Genomic DNA, 13,541 nt, shown 5'->3' with positions numbered 1-13,541 from the left:
TGTAAGCAAAGTTATTAATAAACTTTGAGTAATAATTTACCATTCCTATGAATGCTCTTAACTCAGACACATTATTAGGTATAGGTGCATTTAACACAGAAGATATCCGTTCAGGATTTTTACTAAGACCATTTTTATCTATAGTAAATCCTAGATAAGAAATTTTTTTTTGAAAGAATGAACATTTTTGTAAATTTAGTTTTAATCCAGAATTTTTTAATTTATTTAATACTAATTTTAAATTAGCAACATGCTGTTTTAAATTTTTTCCAGATATTGTTATATCATCTTGATACACAACTACATATGGTATTCCACATAATAACGTTTCCATTGTTTTTTGGAATATTGATGCTGCCGGTTTGATACCGAAAGGCATACGCTTCATTTTAAAAGTACCCAAATGTGTAGACCAAGTACACAAAAGTTGTGATTTTTCATCCAGGATAAGTTGGTTGAATGCATTGGAAAGATCAAGTTTGGTGAAAAGTTCACCTCCTTCTAAAGATGTAAAAATTTCCTCAATTCTGGGCAAGGGGTATTTATAATCATGTAAATATTTATTTATTGTTGTTTTATAATCCCCACAAATTCTTATTTCACCATTTGGTTTTAATACAGGAACCAACGGCGTACCCCAATCACTATTGTTAATGGGTTCTAAAATATCATTTTTAATTAGTTGATTCAAATATTCTTCAATGCTTTTCTTCCAAGCAAAAGGTATGGGTCTTGGTTTACAAAATACTGGTTTAGCATTTTCAGAAATAGGTAATGAAATAAGTGTAGATTTATATGAACCTAATTGCCCATTAAAAACTTCTGCAAATTGATTTTTAATTTCATCAATAATTACAGATTGGCTTGTTGTTTGGCCTACAGCACAAATTTGTTCCAAACGAAAATTAAACAAGCTTAAGAAATCTCTACCAAGCAACGGTTGAGTTGAACAGTTAGTTACTGCAAATGTTATATTTTTTGTAGTTCCACAATAACTTATCTTACAATTATGCAAGCCTACAGTTTTAATTTTATTACCACCATAACCAACATAAGTCGTTGTACATGGAGTTAGACTTACTTGTTTTTTACATTTTTTTAGCCACGATAAAGGTGGTAAACTGCAAGATGCTCCCGTATCACATGCCAACTTCACACATAATCCATCGACAGTCACTGGAATTTTAAACTCATCAGCACTTGAAACTTCAGATGTTACACTGTAAATAGAAAATTTCGGATCATTATTATTATTTATATTAACAAATTTTTTAGATTTTACTTCAGATACAAAACCTATTTTTTTATTTTTATTAATTTCACATGTCTGCACACTGATGCTAGGTGTCCAATTTTACCACAGTGATGGCTTTTAGAATTTTTAAATCTGCAATCTTTAGACTCATGATTACGCCAACCACAATGCTTACAATCTGAATTTTTTTTGCAATTTTTGTTACTGCTGGCATATTTATCGCCGCTCTTATACATTGTTTTATTTTTTACAATATTAATTGCAATGCAGTCATTACTTGTTTTTTGCTTCACTTCCATAATGAGTGCTTTACGTAATGCTTCATCTAGCGAAAGCTTTTCGTCTTCTTCACAAAGTCGCTCAAAAATTTTTCCCGACAATCCAACAATAAAACGATCCAAGACAAAAGACTCAAGTTGCTCACCGAACCTGCAATTCAACGCTAATTGTTTTGTTCTAGCAAACCACTCGGAAATTGATTCATTTTCACTTTTTACTGCAGTGTGAAAGTTTTTCTCTCTTTGAATATGATTGTTGGAGACGTGTAATGTTTATCCATTATATTACAAAGCTCTTTGTAAGTCTTTGTAACTGGTTTACTTGGACTGCATATGTTATGGAGAACAGCATATGGCCCCGATCCAATAGATTTTAAGAGAAGAGCTTTTTTTGTGTTATCACTGATGCAATTTATCTCACAAAAGTATATTTCTAACTTTTCCTTCCACAAATCCCACAATTCGCTGCATGGATTAAATTCCGGCACGTGTTGAATTGGATAATATACACCATTTTTTGCATCTTCCACGTTTTTGCTATCCGTACTCATTTTTTAATATTTTAATTTATAATTTACAATTATTAATTTTAATTTATAATTTACAATTATTAATTTTAATTTATAATGTACAATTATTAATCTTCAACAGCCCACACACATATACACACTTTTGTGCCCGATCACGTTTTTTTTTTTTTTATTATTATTTGATTTTATATCAATTTGTATATTTACACAAATACAATGTTCAAGAAATATATTTTTTTCTTCTTTTTTTTTCTTTTTTTTTTTTAAAAAAAAAAAAAATTTAAAAAAACAGTTTGTATATTTACACAAATCCAATGTTCAAAAGAAAAAAACCTTTTTCTATTTTTTTTTATTTCTGGTCGCCAATTATGTGGTGTCTTCACCAAATGAAGTGCACGCTTTTGAGTTGTATTACAGACTAACTTTTATTATCATTATCAAAAGCTTACGAACTAAACATTTTTGAGTATACACTGTAACTTAAATTGTTATAAACATATATATTAATTATATATATAACATGTCCATAAAGACTTTGTCAAATGGTCTTTGTGGCGTATCCGGTAAAACCATAGGCATCCTCTTTATCTTAGAACTTTTATTTCTCTGACAATATTGGCAGGTTCACACATAGACTTTTATTTGACGTTGCATTCTTGACCACTTTTATTGCTTTCTGATACGTAAATACGTTTCTACAGCACCTTGATGTCCCCCTAATTGTGAATTGTGAAATGTTTTTAATATACCTTGAATATCCTTCTTGTTCGTGGGATAAACTGCATAATCTTCATTCGCAGGATAGCCTCTGTCTATTTCCGAACTATTATCTGTCTGTTTAACTTCGGCAGCTAGCAAATCTTCTTCTTTTTCCCTCTTTTTATACCGAGTTATAACTGCAATATTATTACTCGGTATCTTACTCAGTGCATCTGCATTTTTATTAGTTTTTCTAGGCTTATAAACAATTTCGAAATCAAATTCCAAAAGCTTGAGCCGAAAACGACCTAGACGTGTATTCTGATTTTTTAAATTTGCCATTTCTTTTAATGGCTTGTGGTCGATAAAAGTTTTGAATTTTCGGCCAAGGAGATAAGCGCGAAAATTTTTAACCACCCAAACGATAGCTAAAAACTCATTTTGAATTGTCGAATACCGTTTTTCAGTGCTACTTAGTGCACGATTCGCGAATTACAAAGGCAAATCCTTTCCTGGCTCTTCCTGAGACAGAACAGCTCCTAATGTTTCATTGCTCGCATCTGTTGTCAGAATGAACGGTTTGCTAAAGTCTGGGTATTGTAAAAGTATAGTCATTAACTGTTTTAATTGATCCATTGCCACTTAACAATTTTTTGTCCATATGAATTTCGAGTCTTTTCGAAGCAATTAATTTAGAGGTAAGAAGATCTTTGCTGCTTGCGGAATAAGTTTTCTGTAACAGTTAATAAATCTCAAAAATGATTGCAATTCCCTTACATTCCGCGGCGATGGCATATTTTTTACACATTTTACCTTATCAGGATCCGGGATCACACCACTATCTGAACATAGGTGACCCAAATATACTATTTCCCGCCTTAAAAACTGACATTTTCCTTCTCAGTCTCTCTTCGTATTCTGTTAAATTACTTCCGTAGCTCACAATATCGTCCAAATATACAAAACAGTCGATACCTTAAAGCACCGTCAGTATGACATTCATTATTCGTTGGAAGGTTGCCGGTGCACCCGTAAGTCCGAAAGGCATTCTTTGAAATCTAAAACGTCCTAGTCGTGTACTAAAAATAGTTTTATTCCTATAGTTTTTATCTACCATCACTTGGTGGTAGCCGCTGACTAGATCCAAGGTTGAATAATATCTACTGCGTCCGAGCTGGTCTAAAATTTCCTCTATTCTTGGTGTCGGAAAAACTTGTTCAATTGTTCTTTGGTTTAGCCTCCTGAAATCTACTACGTGCCACCATTTCTTATTTCCCTCCGCATCAGGCTTTTTTGGTACTAGTATTATTGGTGAGTTCCATGGTAATTTACTTGGTGTTCTTATCCCGCTATTCAACATCTCTTTAACTTGATTATTTATTTCTTTCTTATGAGCTTCTGGTAATCGATACTGCCTTATATTTGTTGGCGACTGCTCGGAATCTGTCAATATTTCATGTTCTAGTACCGAAGTAATGGAAGGGCTTATCCCCTGGCAAGTCAAAAACATCACTAAAATCCTTAAGAACACTTAACATTGATGATTTTCTGTTCTGTGAAATTAATATTTGGTATCCCAATTACATCATAAACTCCCAAACTGCTATATTCTAATTCAATGGCTCGTAGAAATCCTATCTGATAGTTATTTGCATTCAAGACTCGTACATATCCTACACCCCTTCGTACTTTTGTGAGTGATTCTCCTACAAACAAATTTGGTAGAATTTCCTTCTTATATACCACCATTTCTCCAGTTATCACTCCAAATTTCAACGAAATAAACACTGCTGTTCTCGCCGGGATTGTCACGCTATTTGCTGTACAAATCCACTAACGATCATTCGAATTTATTAATGGCAAAATAGCTGCTACCTCATCATCTTTTTAATATCACCTTATCCTTATCAGTAAGACTTGAAGAACACCTGAAGGAAGCAAGAGAAGCACCGAAGAAAATGAACCCCCACATAAAATCAAATGTCGCCAGACATATAGTAAAGGAAAATCACCACATCAACAGGGATAACGCCCAAATAATCAAAAATGTAAGGGATAGCTGGAAATTAGAAACGGCAGAAAGCATCGAAATACACAAACATCATACCACAAATTTACTCAACGGCGACAAAGGCAACGTGTCATCGTGCCTTTTTAGATACATCCCAAAAAACCGACAACCAGTCAACCTAACTATCTGTATGTAAAAATAAAAAAAAACAACGCCAGACCAACCCCGCCACCATTTCTTACCTGTCACCCTCAAGGACAATAACCTTAGGATTTATTAATATTAAGTTTAGTATTAAAAATAACATGTTTATGGTATAAATAGTTTGTAAGATTGCTAGATGTTTTAATATTAGGAATTCTCCTGATGAAGGCAAAAGCGAATTTGCCGAAACACGTGTAGAGATACACAAAAAACTTTCGAAATAAAAGTTAGTATATTTTAAAAAACAAAAATAACCGCATTTTAACATTTTCGAAGTAACGACTCAAAAATTAAAACAAAAATAAATACATATGTATGTTTCATGTTTCAATGTAAATGTAATTTATTATTGTTTCTATGTAATGTATACCTTAATATTAATTACAATGTATTTATATGTATAGTTCCCCGATGATGACTATAGATTATAGTCGAAATATTGGACAATAAAAATCTTATAAAACTAAACAAAAAATTTTATTTTAAAAAAAAAAAAAAGATCATTTTTTAATAACTGACCAATTAGCCCGTGAAAAAATTAATAATAAAAAAGAAAATTTGTCATAGTCACAAATTTATGTGTATTGTTTTCGTAATGTAGTGGTTAGTTTGATAACTAACTAATACTCGTAGTTAACTAACTAATAGTAGTTTACCACATTTTTTGTGTATTTATATATGTATTATATATATTTTTTGTGTATTTATATATGTATTATATATATTTTTTCAAAATTTCTTTTTATTCCAGATAATTAATTTATTTGTTGCAGTCATTATGGATAATTTTGATTACCTGACGAGAGACTGGTCCATATTAGGACCTCATCACTTAGATGAATTTATACGGTTGTGGAGTGAATATGACCCAGATGCGAAAGGTCGCATTAAACATTTGGATGTAGTAACACTTCTGCGCAAAATTTCTCCACCACTAGGATTTGGAAAATTGTGTCCACATCGTATGGCTTGTAAACGCTTGGTGTCTATGAATATGCCCCTAAATTCAGACGGCACAGTTTTGTTCAATGCCACACTTTTTGCTGTTGTACGTACATCCCTAAGCATAAAAACAGACGGTAATATAGATGATGCAAATGCAGACTTACGTGCAACAATTAAGCAAATATGGAAACGAACGAATCCAAAATTTTTAGATCAAGTAGTCCCACCTCCTGGAAATGATGATGAAGTAACAGTAGGTAAATTCTATGCCACATATTTAATTCAAGACTACTTTAGAAGATTTAAGAAACGTAAAGAACAAGAAGGAAAAGACGGCCAATTAGAAAGTAATACAATTACTTTACAAGCTGGCTTGAGAACGCTGCATGAAGTTTCTCCTGCTCTTAAACGTGCTATATCTGGAAATTTGGACGAATTATCAGAAGAACCGGAACCTATGCACAGAGTATGTAAATTTTGTTTTGTCAATTTTTTTATTTTTTCGTATAAAAACATATGTACATTAAGACCGAAAAGTTTTCGGAAATTCTCATTTAAAATTCGCGCGCTGTATATTTTTCGATATTTTAAGTTTATGTAGTTTGGCAGCAATTACGGACAATTACTATGCCAAAAATGAGCGCGATCTGTCAGACAGTTTCGTTTACGGCAGCTGTTGAAACCAGTTCACCTCAGTAGTGCGTTGCGAAAAAACAATGGAAAAAAATATATTGAACAAAGAGTTTGCATCAAATTTTTGTGTTTCGAACGAAATTTCGTGTGCAGAATCGTTGCGAATGCTACAAAAGGCTTATGGGGAATCAGTTTTATCGAAAACTCAAGTTTATGAGTGGTACAAGCTTTCAGCGGTCGTACGACCCGTCGAAGACATTTCGCAACGCACTACTGAGGTGAACTGGTTTCAACAGCTGCCGTAAACGAACTGTCTGACAGATCGCGCTCATTTTTGGCATAGTAATTAAGGACAGGGCTGCCAAACTACATAAACTTAAAATATCGAAAAATATACAGCGCGCGAATTTTAAATGAGAATTTCCGAAAACTTTTCAGTCTTAATGTATATTGCAGTAAATATACATATGTTTGAATATTTAAATTTATATAAACGAATTGCATTGAAATCAAAAGTCGGTGTCCAAGCATTGAATACACATAGGTATTTTTAAATCTGATTAAATATACAAAAATAAATTTACTAATGCAATACTAATAAGAACTAAAAATTACTGATTCTTTTAAATTGTACTTATGATTTAAAATATTTGTGTTGTATTTGTATGCATAATTCAAACTTTAATATATAAACTAATTATTACGAATTCAAAATTTCCTTATAAATATACATTCCAAATAGGTACATCCGAAAAGCCTTTTAAATGTTCACCTAAATTTAGTGCGCGGATTTTGATCTCCTATTTGGAGATTTGACCTCATGATCTCCTATTTGGCTGAAATAAAATAAGAAGACCCGTATCTCAGGAAAAATATTGTGACTTTTTTCCTAGCAAATTTGGCATTGTAGACACATTTTCAAATGGCTATATCTCAAGTTCTATGAAAGGTAGAAACTTGAAATTTACAGCGTTTCTAAGTAATTGATTGAACTTTTACAAATTTGTTTAAACAATTAAAATTGTTTATATTTAAGTACTAATATTAACCGTTAAATTTCAAAAAAAATTTTTTTTCTAAACTATTTTGTGAATTTTCATTTTTTATATTTTATTTAGATTCAGTTTTAAATTTTACTACGAAATAAAAATTTTCAAGTACCCGTTATATTTTGAATTTTAATATTTAATATTTTTTTCTCCCGCAAAACACATCGAGCACATGCGTACTACATTTCCATTGAATAAATTTTCAAAGAATATACTACAAATATTTCTATATAATATTATTGATTTCAATTAGTAATAAAATTCTATATAAATCTCAAAAATTTCTGGACGATATTGTCATTAGAAGTACTATTAAAAATTTACTTATCCTTCATATCACACCAAACATGTACACACGATTTTTCATTAAAAAAAAAAAAAGAAATATGTCACACAAATATTTTTTTACTTTTGATTCAAATTAATATATATAAATTCTACTTAAAAAATAAATATTTCCAGTGTGATATTCCTTTTAGAAGTAATTAAAAAAAATTAATTTATCAGGTGTCCTTCACATTGCTCATAGGCACCATATTACCATTAAATCAATTTTCGAAGAAAAACTATACAAACATTTTTACTTTTTATTTTTAAAATAAATTAAAATTATATATAAAATGTAACCATTTTGAATTAGTTCCGCATCATTCCTGTTCCTAAATTATAAATTTTAACATAATTAAACCGTTTAATAAACTTTTTTCTTATATAGATGAATTAAAAAGTTAATTAGCCGAATTACCTAGATAACTGCAGCAGATAATCACACCTACCTTTTTCGGTGAAGTGTTACTTCGTTACGGTTGGAAAAATACTCTGTATATGTAAGAAGTGTTATAGGAAATGAACTGTAAATAAATCGATATGGAGAGTTTAGGTACTTCTATCTTATAAAGATACTGGAATCAAATTAGGTATAAATTGTTAAGTAAGTCTGACAAGTCCTCAATTTATGTTTTGAAAGCGAACAAATAAGTAAGAACATTTAGATAATGCCAAACGTTGGAAAAAATAAAATGCATCTACGCAACTGAATGACTTAAAATGTTTTAATCCGCTGAAGTTGAAAATGAACCCACAGAAGCCCAGTCATTCTAAGCAATTTGAAGGAGTTGCATATTTTTTTCAAACTCAACCAGCCGGATCTCGAATGTAGTTTTTCTAAATTTGCATCTTTACGACCACAACATTGCATTCTTGCAGGAGCAAGTACATATTCTGTTTGTATGTGCTCCATACACGAAAACGTACGATTAATGATAGATGGAGTGAATACAAAAGCACTGACTGCATGCTGTAGAAAGCCGATAAATAACTATCAAGATTGTCTACAGCGCATGATTTGCAACACTTCAAGCACAGAATGCTTTCTAGGAACCTGCGCCAAATGTCCTGGAACTAAAAATATCAATGCACAACTTCTGGAGATATTTGATGCCATCATGCCATACAAACAATTGATTCGTGAAGAGAGAAGCACATTAAAAACTTTGACATCATCAATAGACGAATATTTGCAATCCTTAAAAGACGGTTTAGACAAAAAGCTGTTGCATTCCTTTGTCGTTAAAAAACAGGCAGAGTTTTAAAATGATAAGAAAAGCAACTTAACAAAAAATGAATGCATAGTTTTGTGTGATTTTTCCGAAACTTATGCTTTTGTTGTTCAAAACTCTGTTCAAGGTATTCACTGGAATAATAATCAGGCATCCGTTCATCCGTTTGCAACCGTGATAAAAATAAAAACTACAAATAAAACTTTTTTCTGTATATCTGAATGCTTTTTTAATTTAAAAATTTTTCAACTATCAGACAAACCACAATAAAACGCTTTTATTTGGAAATTTGAAGCAGATATTTCGTTCTTTATTTTAGAACATCCTCAGTGCTGTAATTATTATCCAAAAAATAATTACAAAAAATTTTTTAAAGTTACACATTACAATTAAAATAATACCTTAATTTTTAATAAAAAGCTTAACTTAAGGTTTATGAATTTAAAATTAAAATAATATATACAAAAAATTAACATATATATAAAAACTGACACTATTGAACTCAAAAAAATAATACGAACAATAATTATTTTTATTTTTAACATCACATATGTTAAGTGATCAGACAATAATAAACATAGAAACAAAAACAAGAAAATGGAAAAATATATGTTAATCTATTTTGTTATGTCAAAGAACTTTAGTACAACTTGTATAGTTGTCTTTGTTTTATAAATTCAAGAAATGTAATATACATTATTATTATTTCTCTTAAAACGGTTCTGTATCAATATTAACCGGTCAAATTGATTTCTTTCTCCTTTTTGTTTTCTTTTAACCGATATTTGTCAAGTAAATTAGAATAACGAGCAGTGAAACTCTCTGCGTCTTTTTTACCACCTGGTTTTCACCACCTGGTTATAATTTAATATGATGTGTATTACTTCAGCTAGTACTCTTTTTGGTAGTTGTTTTCAATTTCAAGAATTGAAACTTCTTCGAAATTGAAAGTATGTCTAGCTATGTATTATGTTGATGACACGTTATTTGCAATTCCCAAAGGCGAAGTTAAAAATGCGGTTACAGCTTTCAACAATGTGAATCCGCACATTCAATTCACATATGAAATTGAAGAGCAATAAAAAATTTCTTTCTTAGATATAATGGTAATGAGAACTGAGAACAATATTATCACCAACTGGTATAAAAAACCGACATCTTCAGGTAGATTATTGAATTTTTTACTGAAAATCAACACTGTTAGAAACTTTATAAGCAGAGTCAAAGCTTTGAGTGATGAAATATTTATGGAAGATAATATTAAACAAATTAAAAAAATACTAAAAAATAATAACTACCCCAAATATTTCATTAACAAAATATTATTTTCAAATAAACATACACAATTAGTTAAAAACACAACAGTGAGCAATTCAAATAATATTAAAAAAAGGTGCACTTTTCCAAACATTCCTGGATTATCTCAAAAAATATCGAAACTGTTCAGAGAAGAACAAATAATTGACGTTGTATTATATAATTTAAAAACAACCAATGTCTTTTTCTCTAAGCTGAAAGATCAAGAAAAAAAAGAAATTTATCAAATCAAACGAAAATGATCAAAAAGGTTAAGTGAACATAAAAGTACATGCAGACGCGCTGATGATTATAAAAAAACCGCCCTATCTGAACATCATCATTCAGCTAGACATACTTTCAATTTCGAAGAAGTTTCAATTCTTGAAATTGAAAACAACTACCAAAAAGAGTACTAGCTGAAGTAATACACATCATATTAAATTATAACCAGGTGGTGAAAACCAGGTGGTAAAAAAGACGCAGAGAGTTTCAGTGCTCGTTATTCTAATTTACTTGACAAATATCGGTTAAAAGAAAACAAAAAGGAGAAAGAAATCAATTTGACCGGTTAATATTAGGCCTTTTCGGTGGCTCGCAAGTACGGCAAAAAATGCATGTTGGCCTATGTTGGCCATGTTGATGCTAATGACGCGAGTCATTGGCATCACTGTTGCAATCTGTCAAATGTTTTGTTTTGACAAACAGCAAATCTTGTATTGTGCATATAAATCAAATATATTTTTATAAAAATATTATAAAATTAAAATGAACACGGAATTAAAAGGAATGGTAAGAATATTGGAAATTTAAAAATAAAACACTAAGATAAGTAAATTTTTGTAGGTACTGTCGATGTTGGGAGAAGGAAGCAACGTTTTGCAGTGGCCGAGGGATGCAAGTTGTTTCACGGACTTTTTAAATGTTATGAATGCCGCAACAACCTCCTCTGAAGATTGTCTTCCTTTCGTGTCAAGTAGCACTCTAGAAAACACTTCGTTTCCTTTGTGGTCCATAGTTTGGGTGTATTTCTATAAAAAATTTTTTAGAAAAACTTCAAAAATTATGTTTGTTTATTAATTTTACATATGTAAACTACAAATTAAATGAAATAAAATAAATGTTACTTGGTAATAACTAACATAATAAAAAATTCAATGTGCTTAATACTTATGATTTCTCCATTCTTATTATTTCTTCGTTACTTTTCAAGATTTTTCAAATTTTTGAAATCTGTTTGAATTTTTATTTCCTCAATTTTTGACATTTGATTGCACCATTCGTTGGAATTTTCAATGAAGGTTCACAATAGTTCGCTTATTGCGTTGGTAACATTTTTTTTTTACTGGCCGATGTGGTTGGCCAGCATAACTATGCTGGCCGAGGTAGAGAAAATAGTGTTGTTGTTTTGCATACATTGCGGCCAGTATAGGCCTGCATAGGCCAACAACTTGCTGTTTTTTGCCGTACTTGCGAGCCACCGAATACGCCTATTGATACAGAACCGTTTTAAGAGAAATAATAATAATGTACATATATTACATTTCTTGAATTTAAAAAACAAAGACAACTATACAAGTTGTACTAAAGTTCTTTGACATAACAAAATAGATTAACATATATTTTTCCATTTTCTTGTTTTTGTTTCTATGTTTATTATTGTCTGATCACTTAACATATGTGATGTTAAAAATAAAAATAATTATTGTTCATTTTATTTTTTTGAGTTCAATAGTGTCAGTTTTTATATATATGTTAATTTTTTGTATATATTGTTTTAATTTTAAATTCATAAACATTAAGTTAAGCTTTTTATTAAAAATTAAGGTATTATTTTAATTGTAATGTGTAACTTTAAAAAATTTTTTGTAATTATTTTTTGGATAATAATTACAGCACTGAGGATATTCTAAAATAAAGAACGAAATATCTGCTTCAAATTTCCAAATAAAAGCGTTTTATTGTGGTTTGTCTGATAGCTGAAAAATTTTTAATTTAAAAAATAATACGAAAATAAATGATTTCAAAAAAAAACAAACTTAATTATCTGAATGCTTACATCATAACACAACTGCTGTACATTTGTTTCAAAAATACGCTATCAAATTCATTAAAATTTTAAGTACGGATATTAAAAAAATTATTTATTTTTCCGATGGATCTGGTTTACAATATAAAAATAAAAAGAATTTTATTAATTTAACTCATCACAAAGCGGACATTGGTTTGGAAGCAGAATGGCACTTTTTCCCAACGTCACACAGCAAGGGACCATGCGACGGCTTAGCTGATACCTTAAAGAGGAGCTAGCAAAAGCTAGCAAAAGCTAGCCTTCAACGAATAAATAATCCAATGCAAACACCAAAGGAACTTTTTAATGGGCTAAGAAGTAGAAGAAAATAAGATTAAACAACGCTTTAAAGAAGCTACATCAGTTAAAGGCACATTAAAATATCACTGCTTTATTCTCAATTCCAAAAAAGTATTAATGGCAAAAATATTTTCTTCTTTAGACATTACAGATTATGTATCAATAATGAAATGAGAATTAATGAAATCAATGTTAAAACCATTAAAAAATGTCTTGATTTTAGTTCGTTACAGTTTATTTCCTATAACATTTCTGACCTGTGAAGAATGTTTTTCCAACTGTAGCAAAATAATAAATAACACCAAAAAAGGTTGTTAATGGTATTTGGGAGTTTTTTGGTTAGGCTAAGGCCCCTATGCACTGCGATCAGTTTGATCTATTATGCACCCCTTCGTATTTAGATATTTAGTATCTCGAGGAATCGAACCAGCTCCTTCGGAGGCAGTTTTCGAAGGTCTTCATCCTCTAGTTGGTATGTACCTAAAATTTTATTTCTTATGTGGCCTAGTGCATCACAGTTAGTGATCAGATGTTCCATAGACTCTTCCTCACCACAGGAAGAGGTGTTTATAACATGCGGCGTGGCCTGTTAGTCCACCAGAGAGTGACTTAGACTCTTCTTGCTTAGGTTGAGAGCGGTGTTTGCTCTTTTGGCATCAAAATTTAAGAATTTTTTGGAATGATATAGGCCGTCTATTCCATTCCAGTATT

At 30.6% G+C, this 13,541-nt stretch overlaps 1 protein-coding gene across 1 annotated transcript; it reads left to right on the top strand.

The window, feature by feature from the left end:
• Positions 1-5,733: 5,733 nt before the first annotated feature.
• Positions 5,734-9,196, top strand: LOC119677175 (voltage-dependent calcium channel type D subunit alpha-1-like). Its single transcript, XM_038088443.1, has 2 exons — positions 5,734-6,388; positions 8,747-9,196. Exons 1-2 carry the CDS (start codon positions 5,756-5,758, stop codon positions 9,194-9,196), a joined length of 1,083 nt encoding a protein of 360 aa, XP_037944371.1. The 5' UTR covers positions 5,734-5,755.
• The last annotated feature ends 4,345 nt before the right edge of the window (positions 9,197-13,541 follow it).

Source organism: Teleopsis dalmanni, chromosome 2 (assembly GCF_002237135.1).
Source record: "Teleopsis dalmanni isolate 2A chromosome 2, ASM223713v2, whole genome shotgun sequence".
Lineage (NCBI taxonomy): Eukaryota > Metazoa > Arthropoda > Insecta > Diptera > Diopsidae > Teleopsis > Teleopsis dalmanni.
The sequence above is the reverse complement of the archived record's forward strand: the minus strand, read 5'-3'. Positions and strand labels throughout refer to the sequence as shown.